A 24,948-nucleotide genomic window follows, 5' to 3' on the forward strand; every position below is an offset into this window, starting at 1 on the left:
CCAAATAAAACTATAAATAATACAATATTGTTTTTTAAATGTGCAATCATAAATAAAAAGTCTGACAAAAAATAAGCAAAACAGGTGCACAGATATAATTCTGGTGCCATAAAAGCAAGATCTGTGATCAAAGTATTTTCACCTCATTCTGAAAGGCAGCCATTGATGCCAGAGTACATTTAATGTAAATGAAAACAAAACTTAGCAGATTTAAAAACAATACCCATGATGCTAAGCACTGAGACAATACTCTGTAAATCAGTTTATTTCCCATGTAGTGGACAAATCCAGTCAGAGTAATGATTTTTCTGCATGTTGAATAGTAAAATCACACTGTTTTCCCATAAGAAATGTTTTCACTGTGAGAATAAGGGTCTTGCAATACTCTTTAAAGCTTTCAATTCAAAGGTTAATTCTAAAAATTTGGATGTAACATCAGGGTCCTTTGCCATTAATAACAACGACAACATTACAAATGGCTAAAGAGCAGTTATTTGTGGAAGTAGAACAGTTCAACAGCTCAGTTAAGGAAAAGAGGTTTAGTGCACTTTGCTCATTTTAGCCAACATGCTACATTACCCTTTTTGCGTACAAAGTGGACTCAATGATTTCCACTGTAAGAAAAAAATGAGTTGGCAAGCAAAACGCTGTGTCGAGCTGCCCTTTTTTTCTTAGACATTTTAAGATAGAAGCTTCGCAAGACATTACACAATTCTTTGCTTTTATTATTAATTGAGACAGTCTGATTTGTATCATTGTCACATTGCTAGTCAGAAATGTTTCAGTGATGAAAGTCAATGCTGGGTCAACCCAACGTCTCATTCTACAACATTTGTTTACAGAAAAATTATAGTGATTTTCAACACACCTAACAAAACATTCTTAGCTTCCTTCAGAGGAAAGTCCCATCATTCATCCTCTATTGGGCATGTTATTACATAAATTAGAATTATTTTTTTTTTTGGATAACACATCTCCAGTCTCCATGAGAAAAAAACGGGCTTCTACAGGTGTTACATAAGTCTTCACACATCATCATCATCTGATGTATCACTGCTGCTTGTCTCAGAATCCTCATTCTCCAGAGCAGGTTTGAAAGTGCTGTTTTTCCAGGGGCTAAATTTAAAATTACAGATGAGGCCATTTTTCAAAATGCCATTTTTCCGAAGGCCATTTTTTTGTAACTGAAATGTGAAAACATTACATATTTAGAGAAAGAAAAAGCCAAACATAACAATCTGTTGCAATTCAACATTCTCTGCATCTTCATTCCTGGGCCACACTGGATCCACAGCACTACCTTTTCATATACACACAAAAAGGAGAACTCCCCTGAGCACCTTTACTTCTAGGCCAGCCACCTGTATTCAAGTACTTCCAATTGTGCTAAACTCCTGCAGTCAACAAGAGTTCACCCACTTCCCCATCCACCTTGCCCCAGAGATGCCTCCTTTCAAATGGTCTCTCCTGCGATGCAGTCCCCTCTCCCACAGTGCTGCAAAAACCTGTGCTAAGAAGGGCAGGATCTGCAATACGGAAGGGGCCCAGAAGAGGAGCAGCAGTGAGGGATGAGTATTCCAGTCTGTCTACCTGATGTCATTGGAAAGTAAAAGGCACTGAAGAGAAAGTAAACAACTGATTCTACAACAAGAAAGGAATTACTGCATTTCCACACATAATGCAGAAGGTGGGTAATAAGACAAGCATGTGTGTAACTAGACTTATGGAAATATCAAATGTTTGGGTTTAACAACACACATGATTCTCCTTTCCAGTCCTACTCACTGACCCCACCAGGTATACTCAACACTGCTAATAAAAAAAAAACAATTAAGAAAAAATCCAGTCTACATTGCCCTTTCATACGTTGTTACTAATGAATTAAATGTCTCTCGATTCCCAGCAAAGAAAATGAAGATTTTGGAGTACTCAAGGAAACTGCATAAAAACTTTGAAAGAAGATTCTTTTTCTTTAGGCTAAGCTGAGGAACTGGAAAGCCTGTGCAATTCTACTACTAGCAATGCTGAAACCACTCAGAAGCACTCCCTTACCCTTCCTTTGATATTTTGTGAATAGTCCTTAGGTACAGTCAGCACTGGCACCCTGTGTTTTTAAAGCAACTTTACTTCCAAAAGCACAGGATTGAAATGATACTGGAAGAGCAACATCACAAACCATCAAAATTACTGCATATCCTCCTGAAAGACAGGCATTTAGGGTAGCCAACCACAAGTTTACAACGCAACATTAAGTTGGTGTTACCTGTTCACTAATGACTTGGAACTCCCTCATCTCATCCTCTGTTAGTGGGGCACATGTCTCATCATTTTCACTGTCTTCCTGCCAGCCCATCTCCTTTAACAACCTTTAAATTAAAAAGGATAACGTTAGGTAATTTACTACACACACTCATTCAACCTCTGCCTATATACATGTCTAAAGACCTGAAACAAATGCATTGATTAATCAGTTAGTATTTTTTTAAACAAACCCTTACATAAAAGCAGGTTCCAAGCTTTGCAAAAGATATGTAAAGGACACAAGTTGAGTTCTCAGGTCCCTCACAAATGGCCTTGTTTTATCACTACATGTGGTGAAAACTGTACATTCATTCTAAGGTACTTTTTCACCTGTGTCAGGTGGAAAAGCAAGAATGTATTTCCTTAGCATAACTTGTAACTGTTAGTGGAGCAGCAGTGTATCCCCTTGAGAACAGTATGAAAAGACAAAAGACTCGCACTGAGGCAATCTACAGCTTTTTCTGGATAACAGAGCAGTCATGAAGAGCACTGGTGGTGTCCGTCAAAGGGTACCAATTCAGGACGAAATGGTCTCATATAATTTCTTTTTATATAATAATGTCAAGAGTTGTGTCAGGCTTCCTTACAACTGAGTCTCAGCTAACAGCACATGCTGATATTTCAGCACAGACTACAACTAAGATCGAATTTTGGGATGAGGGGAGGAAATAAAACAAGAAAGATTCCTCTTGTAACTAAGCTTGAGATATCCAAATCAGTGTATTTTAGCTAGTACCAAAAGAGGGACAGCAGTATCTGAGCAGGAATAACATGGTTTTACATGTGAAGATGCTGTGAAAACAGGGGCTATCTGAGGGTGAAGACAACATTACATTTAACACCATTTAACAATGGTGATATTAAGTTTGTTTGCTGCAAAGTTTTTGGCAAAAGGATTAGCATCTTCTTCAGGCAAACCAGGCATCTGTTGACCTTAAACATTAAGGGAAATTAAAGCTATTTCACAAAAAATAAAGAGGTTTCTAAAATATACACCAGAACAGACAATTAAAACTGAAGAACAGTAAATATATTAAAACAGGGAAGTAAGACAAACTCACAGCTGACGTCATGTGCTGGGCACTTCATTCAGCCAAACATCAGCAAAAAATACCCTTTAACATAACCCTCCCCACAGGGAAAGAACTCTACATCCCAATACAATGGATGTGCATTGGGCAAACTTGCAGGTGACCAAAGCCACTAATGACTGTTGTTAGAACCAGAACAAAAACCTGAAATTGTAGAAGAAGGAGAATACTACTACTCTGCTACTCTGCTTGAAAAAAAAGTCAGTAGGACAATAAAAGAAATGCAAATTGCATCCTCTGTAGCATTTGGACCAAACTGAAGACTGTAACAGCCAGGAACAATTAAATCATCGGGAGGCAGTAGAAATAATATGCAAGTCATCCAAAATTCTGAGAAAATACATGCATTTATATAGCTATCCAGGAAAACACTCACAATGCCAGTTTCAATGACAGCTAGTTGAGACAAAATTTTACTGCAAGCAAGATCAGATGTTAACATTGCATTTGGTGAAGTAAATAGTCACAGACTATTTACTTTACTACTTTACTATTTACTTTACTACTTACTACGTAAGTAAAATTTAGGGCAAGGCCTAATTAACTTTTGCAACATTGTATAAACTTAGCCGTACCGTTGGTACTTTAAATTGACACTAGGCTTCTAGAATGGTTAAAAGTGTGAACTATGTAAAAAAATTAAACTTTGCATAGTAAATTTGATACCAACAGGATTGCTGCATCTTGAAAACTTCCCCATCCTTATCGAGTTATTTCTGGTCTGCATTTTGCCATTAACATTTTTAAAAGCCCTTTTAATTGTCCCTCACAGTACGGGCCAGCTCCATCTGTAACTGAGCTTTGCCCACACAGATCTCCTCCCTACAATTGCAAGCAGCATCTCTGTAGTCTTCCCATGTCTAAGGCATTCCCAGTTAACATCTAGGAAGTTGAAATCCCCCATTAGGACAGGGGCAGTTGATTTAGAGGTGTCCCTTGATTCCTTAAAGGATAGTCAGTGTTGCCATCTTGGCTGGGTGGCTTATAGCAGTCTCCCACAATGACATCCGCTTTTTTTGTTTTTCCCTTAATCTCTAAGAGGCCCTCAAACACTCCACTGCCAGCTGCCAGTTCCATACGTTCCAGCCCCTTCATGTCCCTCCCCCCACCTCACCTGCCTGTCTATGCCTCCTGAAGAGCCTGTAACCATCCATAACACCCCAGTCACAGGACTCATCCCACCAGGTTTCACTTATGCCGATCATACTGCATTTACAGGACTAAGCCATGGCTTTCTGTTTCCATAGCCAATGGTGGAAAAAACAAACAGAGCAGGGGTCATTGCACTTCTCATACTCCTGAGGAATAAGAGGAAATGGAAGTTTCTTCTACAGTTACTACAAAAGGGAGAGTTCTTTAGTCCAACGTACACATAGACTCTATCACAAAAAAGAGAAAGATCTGTCCAATCAGTCACTGCAATTCTGTAGTTGCCAAAAAACATAAGAAGCTGACAGAGCTCATGACAAGCTCATCTCCAGACTGAGTTTTTTCCAGCAGCATCATTCTCATCTCTATCAATCACTAGTGCAGCTACTTTAATAACAGATTTGTTTCAATCCTTTTTGTGAAGTTACTTTCTCACCTTCCAGTGCACTGTCTTGTGATATCACTAAGTGTCAACTAGTCAGCTACAGAAATAATTAATTACTTTATTTATGACAACAAACTCAATGGAGCTTTACAGTATTTAAAGTATTTAAAGTATTATTAATACAAATGGCAGTTACATGCATTGTTCCTCCTAAACACATTAGATCAAAATAAGAGGGATGATGTCACTATGCAGTTTGCCTTTTTCTTTATATACAGAAATACATCAAATTTTTAGTAAAGCAAGTTTATGCAAGTCTAATAAAACAAAGTATATTCCACGTTAAACTGGTACACGTCTAAAAGATAAATCTGACATTACTCATGAAACATTTTGTGTTCTCAGTTTTCAGATTCTGACTTCTAAACTAGTAAAAATTTATGAACATGCTCACTTACCATGAAGGAACACACTTTATGTAATGAAATACATACCTATGCTCTGCCTCAAGTGAGCTTGAAAGAACATTTGCCTGAGGAAAAGTTGAAGACTGAATGATCTGTTGAGGTGTAATTGAAGCATTGCCATTCTCCTGTGGAATTTCATTTTCAAAGTTTCGGTTTATATCTCTCTCATGATGAGGACTGTTGCTGTTACGCAAGTTAAAGGACTCATCATCCTGTTAAAAATTATAAAACATTACAAAGTTTAAAAGCGAATTTCATCCACAAGTACATATCCAGAAGTGCTGCAATTCAGTGATTCCATTTAAATTAAAGGAAGTTTAAACACAGAGACTCTAAACTATTTCAGGGGTAATTCTGTTCATACAGAACTAGAATTTGCAATACCTGCACACTATGGAAATCTTACAGTATGCTACTGATCAAGTAATGTAGAAAACAACTTCCATGCTTTTTCTCAAACATTTTTCTGCAAAGTCTCAAACATACCTTAGAAGTCAAACTTGCCTAAGTTGCCCTTCATACTTACAGAAATAACAAGCTATTGTATGTTGAACTTAAAAACAATGTTCCTAATTAAATACCAGAGCCATATGTGTCAGGAGAAGTCTGAAAGCAAAAGAACTCTCAAGTTTACTTAGTGTAAGGGGCAGGTCACACCTGCAATATGGCACCAGCATTCTCTGCCATGATTTCAGAAAGACTGGATATTGCTCTTCAAATTCAGATAACTTCCCCTACACACATACACTCACCCCAGCTTCTCGGGCTGTTGTGAACAGCAGCTGTAAATTACTAGCCATGAAACAGGAGTTAAAGAAAATTTTTTTAGAAAGCAGACTGTTCAGGTTCACTCAAGGATTAAAAGGTCTTCAACCTATAAACCAGAAATGTCTCTTTTTTTCTCTACTCATTCAGCAACACATAACTTTTATTTATTAATGAGCCAAATAGCCTCAGAAGTCTTACCAACTGTAAAAGCAAAGAGAAGAGTATGATCATTATTCAGTTAACACTCTTTCAACAACAAAATCCCCAAATGGGGCATATAACAGCATTATCCACAGCAGGACACAATCATGCAATTCAGTGAATTCTGCATTTGTAAGAAACCATACTTCACAGTCCAGAATCAAGACCATCATCATTTCCTTCCCACTCACAGTGCTGTCTGCTTTCAGAAATTTTAGAATGCTCAGCAAGAAATTGCTAAGGACACATATCCCAGTAAACACACATTCAGCTGTTACATCATATGCCTGAAGAATGCATCTCATACTATCAAGAAAAATACATAAAAATATTAAACATTTTTAATATATAGGGAATAATAGCTTCTTCTAAGCATGATTCAGCGGCCAAGTATGATTTGCCACATTATTTCAAAATTCTGAATCTGTAGACGGTATTTCCCAGTATCTCTTTAATCTTAAATCAAAGTATTTGTCTATTTCTTGAACACATGAACACCACTACCCCCATTACTCATCTCAGGGTGCTCAGCCCCCAAATGCATAATGAAAAGATGCAGACCTATCTTAACTCACACATATAGCTAAGTTGTACAGTCCCATTACAACAAATTTTATTTTGCCTGAAATAGGATCAGGGTCAGACAAGTCAATCTTACTTTTATGAAATGTGCACTGACATTGTTTCTTTTTTTCATATCTTGGAATCCTATTAAACATTCCTCAAAACCACTCATTTATCTGCCTGATTGGTATTTTATGATTTTTGGTTTTTTAAATAACTCATTTACAGCAAACATGCTTATAATCACCTCATTCTGAATAATAAAATATTTATCTTCACTTGGACTATGTATGATAACTTGTTGGTGGCTAGTAACATTGACACATATATTCTCTGGTGTCAGTCAAGCACTGCATCAATCAATTCAGATTGAAGGAAGCCTGATGAATATTATACACAGAGATTATAGGCCTCCAAGTTCCCACTTAGAAAGTAAAAACTGGTGCTTTATTTATGCATATATTGGGCTATTGCTCCTATGATCAGGAGCAAGAATAGAGAACTTCTGGCTCTCTAAACACTAATTAGAAAGGAAATAGTTTGAGAAGCACAACCAAGTTTTTTCTATTTTGCAGGATAACTAACATCCAAGGTACGAAACACTGTCCTCCACAAGTCTATGGGGCCAGGTGGGATCCACCCAAGAGTACTGAGGTAGCTGGCAGAAGTGCTCACTGAGCCACTTTCCGTCACTTATCACCAGTCCCAGATAACCAGAGAGGTGCCAGTTGACTGGAGAATGGAAAACATGACACCTATCTGCAAGAAGGGTTTGGAAGGAGATTCTGGGGAACCACAGGCCTGTCACTCTGACCTTGGTACCAGGGAAGGTCATGGAGCAGATCAGTGTGAGTGTTGTCATGCGGCACACACAGGACAACCAGAGCACAAAGCCCAGTCAGTGTAGTCCTGCTTGACCAACCTGATACTCTCCTAGGACCAGGTGTCTTGCTTAGTGGATGTCATGGGTTAAGACTGGCGCCCCTGACAGTCAGGGGCTCAGAGGTGATTGGGTGCCAGGGCAGTGTTCCCTGGAGGGCCAATCACTGTTCATCTCGTTCACTTCTACTGAAAAATCATATGTACACAACCACCGGAAGCTGTTGGCAATTCTGTCTGTGTCTGCTGTGGCATGTAGGTGTAGAAGGCCAAAGGGGTGGCAAGGCCTCCTCCTTCTTCCCCCTCTGAGGGGGGAGGGGAGGCCCTGCGGCCCACAGCCCTGCGGCCCACAGCAGGGTTAGAGACAGCATTTGGAGTGAGTGTTTGTGAGGGACACGACTCACAACACCTGAGGTAAGAGGGAGAAGGTTAGGCCCTCTTCCCCCCCCATAGCTGTGAGGCGCTTGGGACAATGTATAACTGGACCGAGCTGCCTGTGACCAAGGCTAGGGGGCTTTTTCTCTCTCACTGTTAAGTGGGAGTGGATGCAAGGCTCAGCATTGAAGCAGAGCCAAGTGGACGGGCTGATAATGAAGCAGCTCAGTGCCAGGAAGAAGAATCCCAGGCAAAATTGGAGACAGGCCAGAGAGAGAGAGGCTCGGGAGTTGCCCTGCCGAGGTTTGACCGCGGACAGCTGAAAACTGACTTGGAGGATGCTTGATAAACTGACTACACTACAGCAGCAGCGAACCGAGGTATGAAAGTGAAAGAGAGAACCACGCAACAGAGATGGCACAGAATCAAAGAGAAAGGACTCGGAGCTATCTTCATGAAGAAGAAAGGACTGCAGCAAACAACTGGAGGTTGGTGGGGGAGTGTTTCAGGTTCCCTGAACACTCCCACGAGAGAGAGACTGTGTTACCTATCAGCCTTGAAAGGCTTTTCCTGGACTAAGTTAAAGGGAGAGGCTTAAAGAGACTGATAGAAGTGTAATATATATATATATATATATATATATATAGTTGCTTTTAGCTCATATAGTATTTATTTGTGTAAATAAAATGTATATATGCTTCCCCCTTCCCCTATAGAAGCCTCTGGCCTGAAAGTTTTCTCTTCGATGTTGGGATAAATTGTGGGAAGGGGTGGAGGAAGCCTGGAAATTGAATTTTGGATTTCTAATGTGGCTCAAACTGCCACAGTGGATGAAGAAAAGGCTGTGGATGTTGTCTGCTGGGACTTTAATAAAGCCTTTGACATGGTTTCCCGCAGCATTCTCCTGGAGAAGCTGGCAGTCCACAGCTTGGGAGAGGTGCACTCTTCTCTTGGTGGCCTGGAGAGTGGAGCTGCATGGAGTTACACCCAGCCGGCAGCCAGTCACCAGTGGGGTTCTCCAACGCTCAGTCTTGGGGCCAGTCCTGTTTAAAGTCTTTAGTAAGGATCTGGACAAAGGAACTGAGTGCACTGTCAGTTTGCAGATGACATCAAGTTGGGTGGGAGTGTCAATCTCCTGAAGGGTAGGAAGGTTCTGCAGAGGGATTTGAACAGGCTGGGTCGACGGGCCAAGGCCAATGGTACAAGGTTCAACAAGGCCAAGTGTCAAGTCCAGACCTTGGGTCACAACAAACACAACAACCTCAGGCAGCGGAGCAGAATGGTTAGAAAACTACCCAGAGGAAAAGGACCTGGGGGTGCTGGTCAACAGTGGCTGAACATGATCCAGCAGTGTGACCAGGTGGCCAAGAAGGCCAACAGCATCCTGGCTTGGATCAGCAATAGTGTGGCCAGCAGGATGAGGGCAGTGATTGTCCTCCTGACTGGCCACTGGTGAGGCCACACCTCAAGTCCTGTATCCAGTTCTGGGCCCCTCACTATAAAAAAGACGTTGAGGTGCTGGAACAAGTCTAGAGAAGGGAAGCAGAGCTGGGGAAGGGCTGGAGCACAAGTCTTATAAGGAGTGGTTGAGTGAGCTGGAGTTGTTTATCCTGGAGAAAAGAAGATTCAGAGGCGACCTTATCACTCTACAACTACCTGAAGGGAGACTGGGGCAAGGCTGGGGTCGGCCTCTTTTTCCAAGTAATGCACAATAGGACAAGAGGAAATGGCCTGAAGTTGTGTGGCCTCTGTGTCAGCAGAGGTTCAGGGTGGGCATCAGGAAGAATTTTTTTTACAGGAAGCGTTGTCAAGCATTGGAACTGGCTGCCCAGGGAAGTGGATGAGTCACCATCCCTGGAGGTATTTAAAAGACATATAAATGTGGCACTTGGGGACATGGTGTACTGGTGGACTTGGCAGAGCTGGGTTAATGGTTGGACTCAATGATATTATAAGTCTTTTTCAACATAAATGAATCTATTATTAGGTTCGTTTGCTAAGCTTAATTTATTCTTTTTATTGTTGCTAAAGACACACACGAAGACACACACGAAGACACACACGAAGACACACACGAAGACACACACAAGTACCTAAGTCATTAACATGCATTAACAGTTACTGCAGAAAGATAAAATGAAACTACTAAGCGGCACTGGAGGAAGATTTAAATCCATCAAAATATAATTCCCTTTCCTCATTTAGAGATCCAAGACCACAATTTAGGAGCTGCTTACAGCAAAATAAAAAGTAGTTGATGGTTCATCTGAAAACTACTGTGGCTGGATCTACAATAGGCACAAACAAAACTACCTTCTGCACATCATGATTCTCATCTTCATGTTCCTCTTTCATTCTATCTTGTTTCAATGCCTTCAGAAATTCACTCTTCTTATCACTTCGCATTCTTGTCAATTTTGTTAAACGAGGCTGACCAGATTTGTCAACAGGGGATGAAGAATTTGACCGATCACACTAATGTAGGAAGTCAGAAAAAGAAAGAATGTTAGAATTTATTCATTTAGAAAACTTTTAGAATGAAAAACAAATGCACCTGTAGTTTCAGGTTTCACATATATTCACAGTCGAAAGCAGAAGGGAGATTTGTATTTTGGTATACACTGTTTGTACATGTAAACCTTGAGACACAGGTTTATGAAAGCACTGCTAATGAATAGTGGACCTTCTGACCATGTAATATCATGAGCAGTTTTGAAATTTAAACCTAGCAGGTTATACGTCCTAAGGCAGGGGGGTTATTCCAAATTAAAACCACAAAGGAAACTGTGCAGTACTTAAAGGCCAGTGATGTGCCTTCATTCTTTCTCACACATTAACTTTCAAAACAACATATTTAATATAATTCTGCATAAAACTTACCGACCACCCTAATATAGCCAAATTAAATGTTTTATAGATTTGATAAGAACTACAGATATTGCTTTACCTCTTTCACTGAATTTTGTGTTACAGCAAATGCCTTGACAGTTGATTTGAAAGGACTGAAACTGCCAACACCATATGCAGATTCAGGAGGAAACACATTCCCAAGTTTATTTTCTTTTGCCTGGCTTTTCCACTGTGTGGGCTAAAGAGAAATATAAACAGAAATTTAAAGAGTCATTCATTACAAAAGAATTCTTTTCAGGAATCTTCAAAAAAATGATTAAGCACAAATCATAACTACAACCTAAATGTAGTGTGAACATCTGTTTTCTTTTGCAAATTCATCTGCTCACAAATACTGTTTACACTATTTACATAAAGACTAAAATTTCAAAACAATTAAGATCTTCATATTTGAGGTATTAAAAATGAAAATATAAGTCTTCAACAGCTGAAAGTATTCCTTTTAAATTCAGAATGTTAGATTTAAGAACTAGTCTATCATACGCTCTTAAGAGTACAGAAAAATTCCTAAAACAAAAAATTATAGATGAACATGGAAAGTTGCAATTGGAAAGAGACCAGAATGACACTGATAGGTTACCACATCATCTCTGTCTGTAACTGAGATAAATTCTGAAGGTATTATTATGCTGACTATACCTCTCCACTAGGTATCTCTTTTTTTGTCTGTTACAATCATATATACAAAAGGCACTGTTATTCTAGTAGTTAAAAACATCATTTTCACTCTCACTTGTACAGCTCCTGCACTTCTCAAAAAGGGTGAGAAAAAAAAGAGGGATCCAATTACAATATAGTTTAAAAAGGAGAAAAAGTTGTTTCTATTCACTTTCAGAGTGTGCTGCACTTAGCAAGAATTGAAAGCATAATAATCTAGGAACAGAGAGGAAGTAAGCATATTCAGAATTACAGCATGATTTTTCTCAGCATGTTTTTAATGCCACCAGTATCCAATACTCACTTTTGCAGGTGGAGTGACAGGTTTGGGGACTAATCCTTTATAAACACTTGTGCCACTTCCATTCCTCATTAGCTGTGAATGAAGATTTCCCACTGCTGGGAATCTAGATATACGCAGTTCTTTCGTATTGACCTTTTTAATGACCAGCATTCTCTGAGACCTAGATTTAGGATTCAGAGGATACTCTGGAAAAAAAGAAAAAAGACGTGTGTGTGTGTGTGTGTGTGTGTGTATGTGCATGTGTATACAGTCTTTCTAGTTTCTAGTTCATAAGGTACTGGATAGCCCTATGGTCCAGAGCAAACAGGCATAAATCAGAAACTTAATTCAGTATTAGTTCCAAAAATAACATACTGTACAAAACTGGACAAACATAGGTTCTGTTCCATTTTCTACAACCATTATTTGTAAAATATTTCATTTGGCAATGCAGGAACTGCACTTTTTGAAAGTCAAGACATTCTTCAAAGAAGCCAGCTACACAGTTCTACAGAATGCTACACAGCAATTCTAAAATCAAATTGTTGATAGTTACCCAAACTTCAAAAGAGATTCTGGCTTTCATATTCTCCCTAAGGTTTCTAAAAGAATAACTACTTACATATTTATTAACAGGTCAGTTTAGAGCCAAATGCTCCACATGGAGGCTCTCTAAAGCATGAGACAAGACCTGCACTACTCCAGACCATGCCAATGATCAGTTTCTCTAGCTTCATGCCTCAGACGGGTATAACAGGACATCTGAAGGTTACAACATTTCCATGTTCAGTGGAGCACTAATTAAGGGACATACAGTCAGCTGTCATACTAGAGAAACTGACATTTAGCATTTTTTGGGAACACCCATTAAAAACAGTTCTAAAGTTTTCAAAAAGTGAAAAAAATACATGCATTCCAGTGCTTTGTTAAGAGCTTTTTCCAAGATTATCACCTCTCCCTGCAAGCAACTCTGTCTCACAGGTAGGGTTACTATATCCCTCATTTAAAAAACAACCCCTTATCTTAAAAGTGTATGTGACTTCAGCTTTGTTTAGTAGGTAAATGTTACAGAACGCTTGTCATAAGTGTAAGCTTCACTCTCATTAAAGTGAGACTTTAATAATAAGACTTTTCACAGTACTTGCATGCTGCCATCAGATACACAAATGGTAAAATGGAATCTAATAGAAGCATAGATTTTTAGCAGGTATTAGAAGGGATTGTAACATTCCTGTGTCCTGAATATTGTTTCCTTTAAAAGGGAATAATAGCAGACTTAATTCCAGTTTTTCAGTTACAAATCAAGGTTTTCAACAGCAGAGCTGAAAAGCTGTAATAAGCCACTGCATAACAGTAGCTTGCAAGCTGGACTAGATGATCCTTGAAGGTCCCTTCCAAACCAAACCATTCCATGATTCTTTGTGGCTAACAGAACTCTTCTTTCCTTTGCTTGTGAAGAGTGATGTCCAAAAAGCCTGGAAAGCCTACCTTCTCTCAAGTTTCTACATATTTTTTCCCAACTTGGTTAGGAAAGAATTTAGTTATCATTGGTCTTTCATTGAAAGATATTGATTTTCACATGAAAGCTGCTAAACACACAAATCCAGAAAGCTGTTCAATTGTTTAGGATCCTGCAAAGGTACATAGCAATTAGGTATTTATATTGAGAGGTTGGCCTACATCTAATGTTACTTAAGAGTGCAAAACATACTGGGGAAGTATGATAACAAGAATCAGCAAGTTAAAATACCATTTAAAATCTCAGTATTAGCAACAGTTTAAGGAATAGCCTTTATGTTTAATTAAAATTATTTTTTTAAATAAAGAGAAGTGTTTTTATTTAAGTACATTTATTATTTTAAAACCCCTGCAATCTAAACACCTTCTTAAGGGTAAACAATTGACTACATAGAGCCCATAGAATTGTAAAGTGATAGACAAATGTGGTCAAATAGAGATGAGAAAACAATTCTAGACTACAGTTCTGTCCAGTGCCTATCCCCAGGATTTGATTTGTTACAAATAATTCATAAACACAACCAACAACGTAAGACATTTGCTTCCAGAAAGACACCTTAAATCTTGGCAAGCTAACCTACCCTTCCAGCCTTCCCAGGTTTCTCTCCAAACTCTTCCAACACGTCTAATCACGCAGAAGCATTCTTTTACAAAGCCTTCAACTAACAATCACATCACTAGTTTAGGTGACCCACCTTCACTGCATTTCTTCTTGAAAATAAAGATAAATGTCCATATAAATTCTTGACATCTTTACAAAAAGATGTATTCTTGTTCTAGGAAAGAATCCTAGTTGTGGCTGCCTCTACAGACCAACTGACTGATACTCAAATAGAAGTGTTACCTCTTTCACAAAAAGATAACTAATATTTTTACAATGTAGGTTTCTCAATTTCAAACAATACCTCTATAATTCTAAAAAAAAAGGCCTATGTTTCAAATAAAACTGCTCCAGATCTCCACTACCTTTTTGCACTTAAAAACATCAAAAATACTCACCCCACACACCTGCAGCTAAAGATTTAATCTGGTTTGGTTCCTTCTCATATTCAGGGTTTAAAGATGGCTGAAAGAAAGTTTTATCATTGTTAAAAAAATAAGTCTTGAATTCTGGGATGAATGAATTACAGAATCAGGGTAACACCGGCAGTATGACCTCTGCTGACAAAGATGTTTAAATGGAGACAGACTAGACACATCCCTCTGTGATCCAAACAGGTCAATGCTCACTCGTTTCTCTTCTCCAACCAAATACCTCAAGCAGCAGCCAATACCATTACACGAACTGCCCAGAGAAAGCAAAAAACAATGTATGTTTCTTCAAAGAGAAAGATCACCCTCCCCCTTACATCCTACATTCTAGGTTGAAGCATGGGATCCCAAAAGGCCATTGGCATAAAGATCACTTTGTTATTACTTCAGATTTTGTCCTGGTTAGAACGGCTGGGACCAATTCATCCCTGGATGGGTGTAACCCAAAACTGTGTATTCTATAGCCTCCATGCCATTTCCCAAAAACTGCTGTCAGTAGAGGCCTGCAAGGTGGGAAGATGTTCCTGTACCCTTTTATGGAATTCCCTGCTCTGATATCCTTATATGGAATTCCCTGCTCTGATACCCTTATATGGAAGAGGGACTGAGCATCCGCATGCCCTTTTATGGAATTCCCTACTCTGAGGGAGGGACTGAGCACTCCCGCCTGAACTGGAGAGTATATAACTGGGAGTTTCAGAGCCTTGAGGCTCTCTCGTGGGATCCAGAGGAAGACTCCAGACCACTGCCTTCAACTAGACTGAGACCACCACCCTCAACTGGACTGCAATCACCACTTCTGACCAGACTGCAGCAGCTCTCCCACCAGCAGGTTTATTCCCTCTCCCTTTGCTTTAGACTCGGGGGTGGGCCAAGGTACACCACTTTTGTTCATACCCCAGGGTGCTGGTTTATACATTTAGGTTTTGTGGGTTAAAACCAATTGTCTGTCTGTATAATTGTACTTATTGCATTATTTTAATAAATTGTTATTCTGACTTATAAATCTCTCTTTTGAATTGAGTTCATTTTCCCTTGCTGGTTAACTTTTAAACCAGCACAGATTTCCAGTAAGGTAACTGTGTAGGATTTAATACATACACACACCACAGCAAATTGGAACTCAACTGTAGTTTCACCTAAATACACAAGTAATAACAATGATAAAAACTGGATACAAAATGAGAAACATGTTAGTGGAAAAATGACTAACACCCTCTTACCTACGGAAAGGGTGACCCTTATATGATGATCTGAAATCAGTTAAATCTCATGACATAGATTGTAATGGGCAAAATGGTAATTGCAGAGAAAATGTAACCTTGTTTATCATAATTACAATTAACTTACAAAATCCTCAGCCTCAAACTGGTTGGGTACTTCTTTGTCTTCCTTTTTGCGGGTTTCATTATCAGGTACATTGATATTGTCATGCAGTCCTTGCCCTTTTCCACAATGGAAAGTGCTGGTACGAGTACAGGAACTTCCGCCATGGTATCCCCCACGATGGTTTATATTTTCTGGACCATTTCTGACTTGTGAACGCCAATCATTCCTCTCTTTTCTCCCAAAATGCCCTTAGATGTTTAAATTTTAAAGAAATGTAATTACAAACAATTTTATAAGAACTTTCTACTTTCGCATAATTGTTGAAGAAGCTAAGTCAGCAGCTCCATATTCTGGGATATGATAGCACATTTTCATTGACATAAACAGCAGGGAAGAATTTACAAAACAGTGCCAGAGAAAGAGGATAGTCAGCCAACATTAAGACAAGTCAACCTCCTTTTTTGGCTGCTCGTTTAAATGCTGTTGGCTAGTGTACTAACTCAAAGTTCTTACTCTTCCCAAGAGTGAAACACACCTGGAATCACATTACTTTAACCAACATCCTCTCCCAGAAGATCTGTCTTTCTGTTAGCTCTATTTTAGTGCAGAAAAAGAATTTAGCATAGATGAGCTATCATTCTCAGACTTCTTTTCTAACTAGAGTGCTACAAAGCAGTGACAAATGTATTCACAATATTCCATAAATTATACCTCCATTAGGCCGCCCAATGTTAGGATCAAACCCCTCCGAAGAGTTGTGTCTTCTGCGATTTGCCTCATAACGATTCTCTGTCCATGAAAAATTTTCAGAATGTTTCTCAAAATTCAGTGATGACTGTAAAGGAGCACAAGTGGCAGACTTGAGATCTGCTTAATAACGTAACTGAATCATCAGAGCTGTAACATGCACATTGTTCACAGTGTATACAATCAATTTTTTGAGGAACTTTGAATGACAAACAATGCAGCAGTCTTTGAGTATGCACATGTTCAGAGCTATGTTGCCATCTCTCATGCAGGCAAAGTGGAAGCTGTATCTTCTGCTCCAGGACACTGAAACAGCACTGAGGACTACGCTTGTGACAGAAGGTAAAAACCCTAAGTCGCTATTTTGTTTTGGCAGCAGAACAAAGCACAAATGACATGTGTTGTAGCAGAGGAAAAAAAGGTAAAAAACGACAGAGGATCACAGTTTGAAAGGCATGAAAAGTCTGGCATCTCAATTTGGATTGTAAGAGACCACACATGTGCATTCCATAGAAAGCAAGGCGTCACTTCCACCAGAAGCAGCTGTATCCAAAAGAAGCCAAATTAATTAGTCTTGGCATTATAACTTAATATCGCAAATACAGCCAGTTATGAAGTACAAATAAAACCTAGAGGGAAAAGTGTACAAATTCACAAAGATACTTGAAATTTTCAGTTTATAAGCAGGCATATAAGACATTTTTTAAAAATTAATCTTTAATGTATCAGTAGGAAGACTTTATAAACTAAAACCTTATTTTGAGGAATAGCACTCAGAAATCAAACCACAACCAAACTAGAATTCATAACTAAAGAGATTAAATGAAAAAACATCTTGTCTTACATAACCCATTTTCCTTATAACTTCTGTCTGGCTGTACCTTTTTAACACTCCACCATTTCTTTTGCTGCTACATGTTGAAAATTCAAAACTAATTTCATTCTGCAGAAGTAATGTTGATCCCAACTGTTGTCCACAGATATTCACCAGTGACAGACAGCAGAGGGCTGTGCTACACAGCACCTCCCTCACACATAGCCACCTTTGATTCAGAGGAACTAAAGCCCCCTTCCCTCCCAGCAGACTTACCGTGCTGCACACGTACAAGAGATCCAGCACCTCCCAGGGCCACAAGAGGTACAACTGCATAAAAGCACTGCTGGGTGGAAATACACTTATTGACGAAAAACTCAACAAGAGTTGGCAGTGTGCACTCACAGCCCAGAAAACCAATGAAATCCTGGGCTGCATCAAAAGCAGCATGGCCAGCAGGTCAAGGGAGGTGATTCAACCCTTCTACTGTGCTCTCACGAGACCCCACCCTGGAGTACTGCATCCAGCTCTGGGGTCCCCAGCATGGAATTGTTGGAGCAAGTCCAGAGGAGGTCCACAAAGTTGATAAGGGGACTGGAGCACCTCCCTTATGAAGACAGGCTGAGAAAGTTGGGGCTGTTCAGCCTGGAGAGGAGAAGGTTGTGTGAAGACCTCATAGCAACCTTCCAGTATCTGAAGAGGGCCTACAGGGAAGTTGTAGAGGGACTCTTCGACAGGAACTGTAGTGATAGGACAAGGGAGAATGGCTTCAAACTGAAAAAGAGTAGGTTTAAATTAGATATTAGGAAGAAATTCTTTGCTGTGTGTAGGGAACATGTCCCGAGGTGCAGCAGGTAGGCACCGAAGCTAGGGGACATGCGCAGAGACAGACACTCCTATTGGTTAAGAGTCACGTGGGATCAAGGTATAAAAAGGCGCGCGTTGTTTGAATAAACCTCTTTGTTTACCATCTCACAGAGAGCGTGCCATGATTTCTTTATTATATAAAGGCAGCCTGCCACGTGCATGCTACATATGGCGCCCCAACGGGACCGAATCTACATTAGATCAGATATTTTAAACCTGTACCAGGTATTATCGGTGGATCTCCGGTTATCACTTTAGTTTTATAAAGTGGGAGTCCTTTACCGAAAAAAACATAGACGTCTGTAAACGTTGCCTTGGGGTAGACCAAGGAACGAAGTTTAGTGAGCTCAAAAAAGATAGATTAGTGCACAAAAAACAGGAAGAAAGAAGAAAAAGAAACCTAACGGCGGGCACCGGACACCGGAGTCGGGGACCAGCAGACGGGAGCGGACAGCGAAACAGCGAAGCTGAGTGAGTTATTAGCTTTGCAGCCCCCAGCCCCCGCCAAAGGGGGCTCGGAGCTGCGGTGCTTTATCTCGCGAGCTGCTGCTGGGAACTCTACGGCTAAAAGCAGTGGAGACCCAGGCAGTAGCAGCTGAGCCGCCCCGCGCCGCCACCCCGGAGCCCCGGCGACCCCAGGACCACATCTGCCGCCCCGCTGCCCCACCCCTCTCCCCCGCGCACGTCTCTTAAGACTGCCGCCAGCTGCGGGACCGGCGCTTGGTGCCTGTCGACCTGGCAAAAAGCCCCAGTTGCAGCTGCCGGGGAAGCAACAGCACCACGCACGTGCGCTGGCCGCCCTGCCCGCCACCGCAGGGACCCATAACGGTCGCGCCGGCTCTACCCGGCGAACCGAGCCAGCGCCGCTCACCACCGCCCACGCCGCCCGCCGCCCCTGCAAGCGTTCGCTGCCCCTTTCTCCCGCCCCCCCCCCCCCCCCCACAAGCCGCGCGGGACAGGGGAAGCTACACCGAACGCCCGCAGCCCCCGGACCCACCTCGCCTAGCGAGCCCCCGCTACCACCTTCTGCCGACCTACGCATGCCTGTAGCCACCGCGTGAAGCCTCAGCGTAGAGGAAAACCCCCCCCGCGGCACCTAGCGAACCGCGGGACACCCGGAGCCGCTCCCCACCGACCCCCAGCCGTCTGTAAGGACCGCGCCAACCCTTACAATCAGGAAAAACCGCCGAAAGCCGCCGCGAACCCACGGAGAACCGGTTGCCGCTTTTGCCGCCGCTTCCCCGCCGCCGCAGCCGCGCCGAGAAGGACCGACGCCGCGCCGAGCCGCCGCAACCCCCGCGCCAGCCGCAGCCGCAGCAGCCCGAGCCGCCAGCGCCGCGTGCTGAGCCGCCGAGCCCCGCCGCCGCTGAGCCGGGAAACCAGCCAACCAGAACCAGCAGCCAGCAACTACACAAAGAACTTCCGCCCCCGCGCATCCAAACCGCCGCGAAAAGGTAAAATGGAGAATTTTTTCCCCACCGCAATTTCAAAAGACACAGATACACTACACACAGCCCACGAACGGACAACGCAAGAGCATAACACCCACAAGCACCCCCTCAATAACACTGCCCGCAGTAGCCGCCCAACTTTTAGGCGTAGGGACACAAACGCCCAAAGTCTGGCGGGGGGGGGAATGGGAGATGTTCGTGAATTGAGCACTGAGTCAGAAGCCCAGAGCCAAAGGCACACGGGCCGTTGGGAGGAGACGGAGGCTGAGATGCGAGATCCCCACTCATGGGACCATCGCAGAGGGCTCCGTCACGGTGACCGGGGGGGCAAGCCAGCAGAATCGCCTCCCCGTCCCGCGAATGACTGCCGGCCACGTGGTACCTCATGGGCGTCACCATCTTGCCCATTAAATGGCCCAGGTACTGAACTGTCTCTTCCGGTCCCTGAGCCGCCCCGCCCCACCCATAGGCGCGAGGGGGGAGGTAGCCCCGCCCCCTCACCGCCTCAGACACCCGCCCACACCCCCCCACCGGCAACCGAGGCTGCCGCAGCCACGGGGAGAGGGGGATGGGGGGAGGAGGAGGAGGGACTACCAGTAGTTCCGTCGGGAAGCAGCAAGGAGGCAAACAGGGCAACAGGTGGGAACAAAACAGGGGTAAGGCGATTCAACTGGGCAGCCTGGAGGTTAACTGGGCATACTCAAATGAATTTAGCCAAAGCCACGCCCCTCAGCCTGAGCTCCTGCACGGAGCTATTCAGAGGCTGAGGCATTTGGTAAGAGATAGTGGCATATCCCTAAATGATGCCTGCGGGTATCCGAGGGCATTGAATTCCATCCATTTTTCCACCTCACATGACACAGAACATGTGCACTGCTTATCTGACTTTCGGGAGAATGGTGCCAATAACTCACCAAACACCCCAACTGGTATAACAGTAAATCCATTGACTGGAGAAGGGAGACACAGCACAGCAGGTGCCCAATTAAATCACTTCCGAGAAAAATACAAAGTAACAATCAAACAGGCGCTGAGAGCCATGAGAAGGCTTCTCACCACAGACAAAAACAGCAACCTGCCCAGCACAAGAGTGTTACACAGTTGTGCTGAACCAAACTCACAACATTTAACCCGGCTGCGGACTGCTTTGCACAGGCAAATTGAATACAATGAGGCCAGAGAGATGCTGTATAAGCAGTTGGCTTCTGATAAGGTGAACCCAAGCTGTGAAAAGGCTTTGCAAACCCTCTCTGGAGGGGTTGAACACGGCACCACTGAGCTGGTTCAACCTTACCAAGGATTTGGCTCTGAGGAGCACCGGTCTGCCTCTCTAGCTGCGGCCCTAGAAGCCCAGCTAGGAATACAAAAAGAGGCCAGACTTAGAGCAAGTGGTGGCAGGTGCAGTAGCACTGACCGCTCTCAAGGAGATTATATCTGGAGACCCCTTTGCAGGAATGCCCCAAAATACTCTAATGGCAAGGAATGGGCTGAGTTACACCCAGGGTGCCGAGGGCAAAACAGATGCTTTGCTGCCAGCATCGTCCTGCTTGTTGCCGTGCTGCTTGCTGCCTTCTGTGCCACAGGCTTTCATGTGCCAGAGAGGAAGCAGCTCAAAGCAGGCCCCAAAGTGACAACAAACAGCCTAGACAATGCCCTTATATACTGCACACCCAAGAAAGGTGACAGGTGGAGAATGCTGCCAAACTATAGAGCAGTAAGCGCAGTCATAAAGCATGTAGGAGCACAGCAGCATGGACTGCCTTTACCCAATGTGCTCCCAACGAGTTGGCCGCTATTGGTAACTGATGCAAAGACTTGTTCCTCTACCACCTTCCTACACCCTGAGAATGTTCCAAGGCTTGCCTGTCCCATCATGGCCTTGTGCATGGCCCGTGCAAGTATATTGCTGGGCTGTCTGTCCTCAGGGGATGCAAATAGCCAAGCAAGATATCAGACAACCACGATACACCCTCATACAGGTAGCATACCAATGAGCATGGCCACAGGAAATGAACTGCCATTTACTCTTGCTGCTCTAATCCAAAATGTCCAAGGCAGGGTTACAGCTTGCAGCAGCAGAGAAAATGCAGCAATCGTTACCCTGGACTTTCCTTGGACAAGAATTCATGCAGCAAAAAGATTCTCCACAGCTGCTGCAGCTCAAGGTAAAAAACACTTTATATTTACACGAGTTGCAAAAGCTTCAAGGGGCCACAAACCGGTTAAGGCCTATTTTAGGCTTGACCACAGAGGAGCTACACCCTCTGCTTCAGCTGCCAAAGGGAGACTCTAGTCCAATGTCTAACAGGCTACTGATACCGGAAGCCAAAAGAGTGTTAGACATTCGTACCAAGGCAATAGAGAGAGGGATAGGCAGAGGGAGAAATCCTGAACTACAAATCTGCCTAACCCTCGTTCCCAGCAGGTTTCAACTATTAGCAGCCTTGTTACTGTGGGATCAGACTGAAAAAGACCCACTGCAACTTCTAAAGTGGCTAATTTTGCCCCATGTACCATCTAACACTGTGTGGACTGTTAATGAGATGTATGCAAAGCTTGTCATTCAAGGCAGAGAAGGACTGCAGCAACTGGAAGGAGGGGACCCTGCCTTTACCACCATCGACATGCCAGCTACGAAGGACAATTTGGATAGGATGCCAGCTGAGGACGCAAGGTTCCGAGCTGCCTTAGCAAGCTTTCATGGTAAAACTTTAATACATCTCTCAAAACACAGGTTGTGGGCAAAGATCACTAATCTACCTTCAAAAGCCACGACCAGATGCCAACACGGACCAGTGAAAGGCTTCAGGGCCTTCACACCTGCATCTGGGAACAGCATAAAAGGCTGTAATAACTCAGGTAAAGACCTGCTACAAAATAAGGGAAGGACAGACGCAGACCACGAACCACGGCTGTGCACGTTCTGGAAATGACCTCGTCTGTATTGTCTTGGGAAAGTTTATTAAGCGATCTTTTAATGTTGTAACTGATTTCTGTTATGTTGCAAGTCGATGCCCCATCTTGAAGGTTTGTTCATTTGAGATATCCTAGCATTTACTTGTTAATTGAACTGCGTTCTGTTTGGTTTCTTGTGAACTACAGAAGGTTTGGATTTTCATACATATGCATACAAAGTAACACAATGACAGGTAAGGGCCAACAATTGATAAAGAACTTAGTGACTGACAAATTAACAACATTTAACATCATATCTAAGGTCTTGAAGCAAGCGAAATTGTCGAGTTCATTTTTCCATCAGAACGCAAGATCCTTAAACAGACAATTCAAATAACATTCAATCAGCTCAAGACTCCATCATGTCACGCCCAAACTGTCAAAAAATCACAACAATGCCATCTCAGAATGCGTTAACCCCACATGGTTAATTGCAAATGAGATTGAGCAAACAGATATCACATACATCTCTGAATTGGACATATTATAATATGTACATGTAACAATAGGTATATACCAGCACCACGTAACCTACACAACACCCACTGCAGAAAAGGCCAAAAGTGTGAGACACTTTGGCTTAGTTGCCCAGCAACTCTTGGTCCATAATATTCACAGTAAAGCAGCTATATCTCCTATCAAATAGGAAAATTCTTATGTCACAAGTGTTCCACACTCACTCATTACACAGGTAATTATGCAAAGAGCACACAACACATCAAAACAGTGTCAACTAAACAAAAAAGGGGGGAGAGAATCTGTATAGCTAAAAGAATATCTGTGAAAAACCAAGTACGTATTAATTTTCAAATTGTGACAAGCTGGAAACATGTGAGTAAGAAAGGTAATACAAATCCCAGGCTAGTGTACCTCTCCCAAAACATCGGTCATGGTAAGGGATTTGGTATCTGGGCAGTGGACGGAACCACTAAATCTGATTTGGGATACAGGCTACGCTGGTGAGTCTGAAGAAAAAGAGTTAAAATGAACCCCTTCCAGGTCTGTTACACCCCACAAGGTACAAAATCACATCAGCAAGAACCAGAATGACGCAGAAGTTATAAGAAGGTTATGTTTATGTTTAAGGTTTACTTTAAGGACGACCAGTGTGGCAAAAAACAGTTTATAAAAACCCATGAATGTGTGTGTATGATGCGTGAGATGATGGCCATCAAAGCGAATGAGAGAATGAATGAACATGAGTGTTGTATGTCTGGACAAATATTGGAACACTAAAACACCTCACAAATAACAATACCTCCGCCACAGGGTCATTTAAGAGAATTTAGTTCTGCTAAGCTTAGCCCGTTTCTTAATAAAGTTGTACTCCCCAGTTATTTAAAACCCTCAGGTTAATAAAGCTTATAAGTTTGCACGGTTAGGCCAAGGCCTATAGATTAATAAAGTTATTTCTCCAAGTTGCACTACCCTATAGGAATATAAGAAAGTTTTAAAAGGTTCACAATAGGACTATAAGAGGCCAAGGCAAGCAGTATGCTGGATCATTGCAAGCCTTGGTAGTTTATAATGTACTGTTCTGATTGTTTGCGCCGTTGCCTTTGTAATGTTCTCGTGACCTTCTTATACAATTAGGAAGGGGGAGATGTAGGGAACATGTCCCGAGGTGCAACAGGTAGGCACCGAAGCTAGGGGACATGCGCAGAGACAGACACTCCTATTGGTTAAGAGTCACGTGGGATCAAGGTATAAAAAGGCGCGCGTTGTTTGAATAAACCTCTTTGTTTACCATCTCACAGAGAGCGTGCCATGATTTCTTTATTATATAAAGGCAGCCTGCCACGTGCATGCTACAGCTGTGAGGATAGTGAGGGACTGAACAAGGTTGTCCAGAGAAGCTGTGGATGCCCCACCCCTCAGCGTTCAAGGTCAGGTTGGATGGGGCTTTGAGCAACCTGGTCTAGTGGAAGGTGTCCCTGCCCCAACAGAGGGCTTGAACTAGATGATCTTTAATGTCCCTTCCAACCTAAATCACTCTATGATTCCAGGGAGTATCGACTTTGCCGCACCCAAAGTACCAGCTCCGCTGCCTGAAGCTCACTCCCTCTCCTCAGCAACATTCAGGAGAAAAGGTACAACAGTAATGGTGAAAATGAAAGCCCCAAGTTTATTTCAACAGTAACATCTAATCAAGCTATATTAGTACTAAAAGTACTCCACTGATCAAAGTGAGCAGGAAAAAAAAAC

At 42.3% G+C, this 24,948-nt stretch overlaps 1 protein-coding gene across 8 annotated transcripts in view; it reads right to left on the reverse strand.

The window, feature by feature from the left end:
• Positions 1 to 249: 249 nt before the first annotated feature.
• Positions 250 to 24,948, reverse strand: part of GPBP1 (GC-rich promoter binding protein 1) — a 48,795-nt gene continuing 24,096 nt past the window's right edge. For 6 of the 8 annotated variants that reach the window (XM_027708164.1, XM_027708166.1, XM_027708162.1 and 3 more), the window contains 9 exons: positions 16,621 to 16,744; positions 15,931 to 16,157; positions 14,548 to 14,614; positions 12,052 to 12,236; positions 11,128 to 11,268; positions 10,494 to 10,655; positions 5,421 to 5,605; positions 2,264 to 2,366; positions 250 to 1,184 (listed from right to left, as the gene is read on the reverse strand). In XM_027708164.1, the coding sequence (XP_027563965.1) occupies positions 1,026 to 1,184; positions 2,264 to 2,366; positions 5,421 to 5,605; positions 10,494 to 10,655; positions 11,128 to 11,268; positions 12,052 to 12,236; positions 14,548 to 14,614; positions 15,931 to 16,157; positions 16,621 to 16,744 (1,353 nt within the window). In that variant the 3' untranslated portion in view covers positions 250 to 1,025. Of the gene's footprint in view, positions 1,185 to 2,263; positions 2,367 to 5,420; positions 5,606 to 10,493; positions 10,656 to 11,127; positions 11,269 to 12,051; positions 12,237 to 14,547; positions 14,615 to 15,930; positions 16,158 to 16,620; positions 16,769 to 24,948 lie in introns of all 8 variants that reach the window. The other 2 variants (XM_027708170.1, XM_027708169.1) reach the window with 2 other exon arrangements.

The sequence above is a fragment of the Neopelma chrysocephalum genome, unplaced genomic scaffold, assembly GCF_003984885.1.
Source record: "Neopelma chrysocephalum unplaced genomic scaffold, ASM398488v2 Primary Assembly neopelma1_95701, whole genome shotgun sequence".
Taxonomy (NCBI): domain Eukaryota; kingdom Metazoa; phylum Chordata; class Aves; order Passeriformes; family Pipridae; genus Neopelma; species Neopelma chrysocephalum.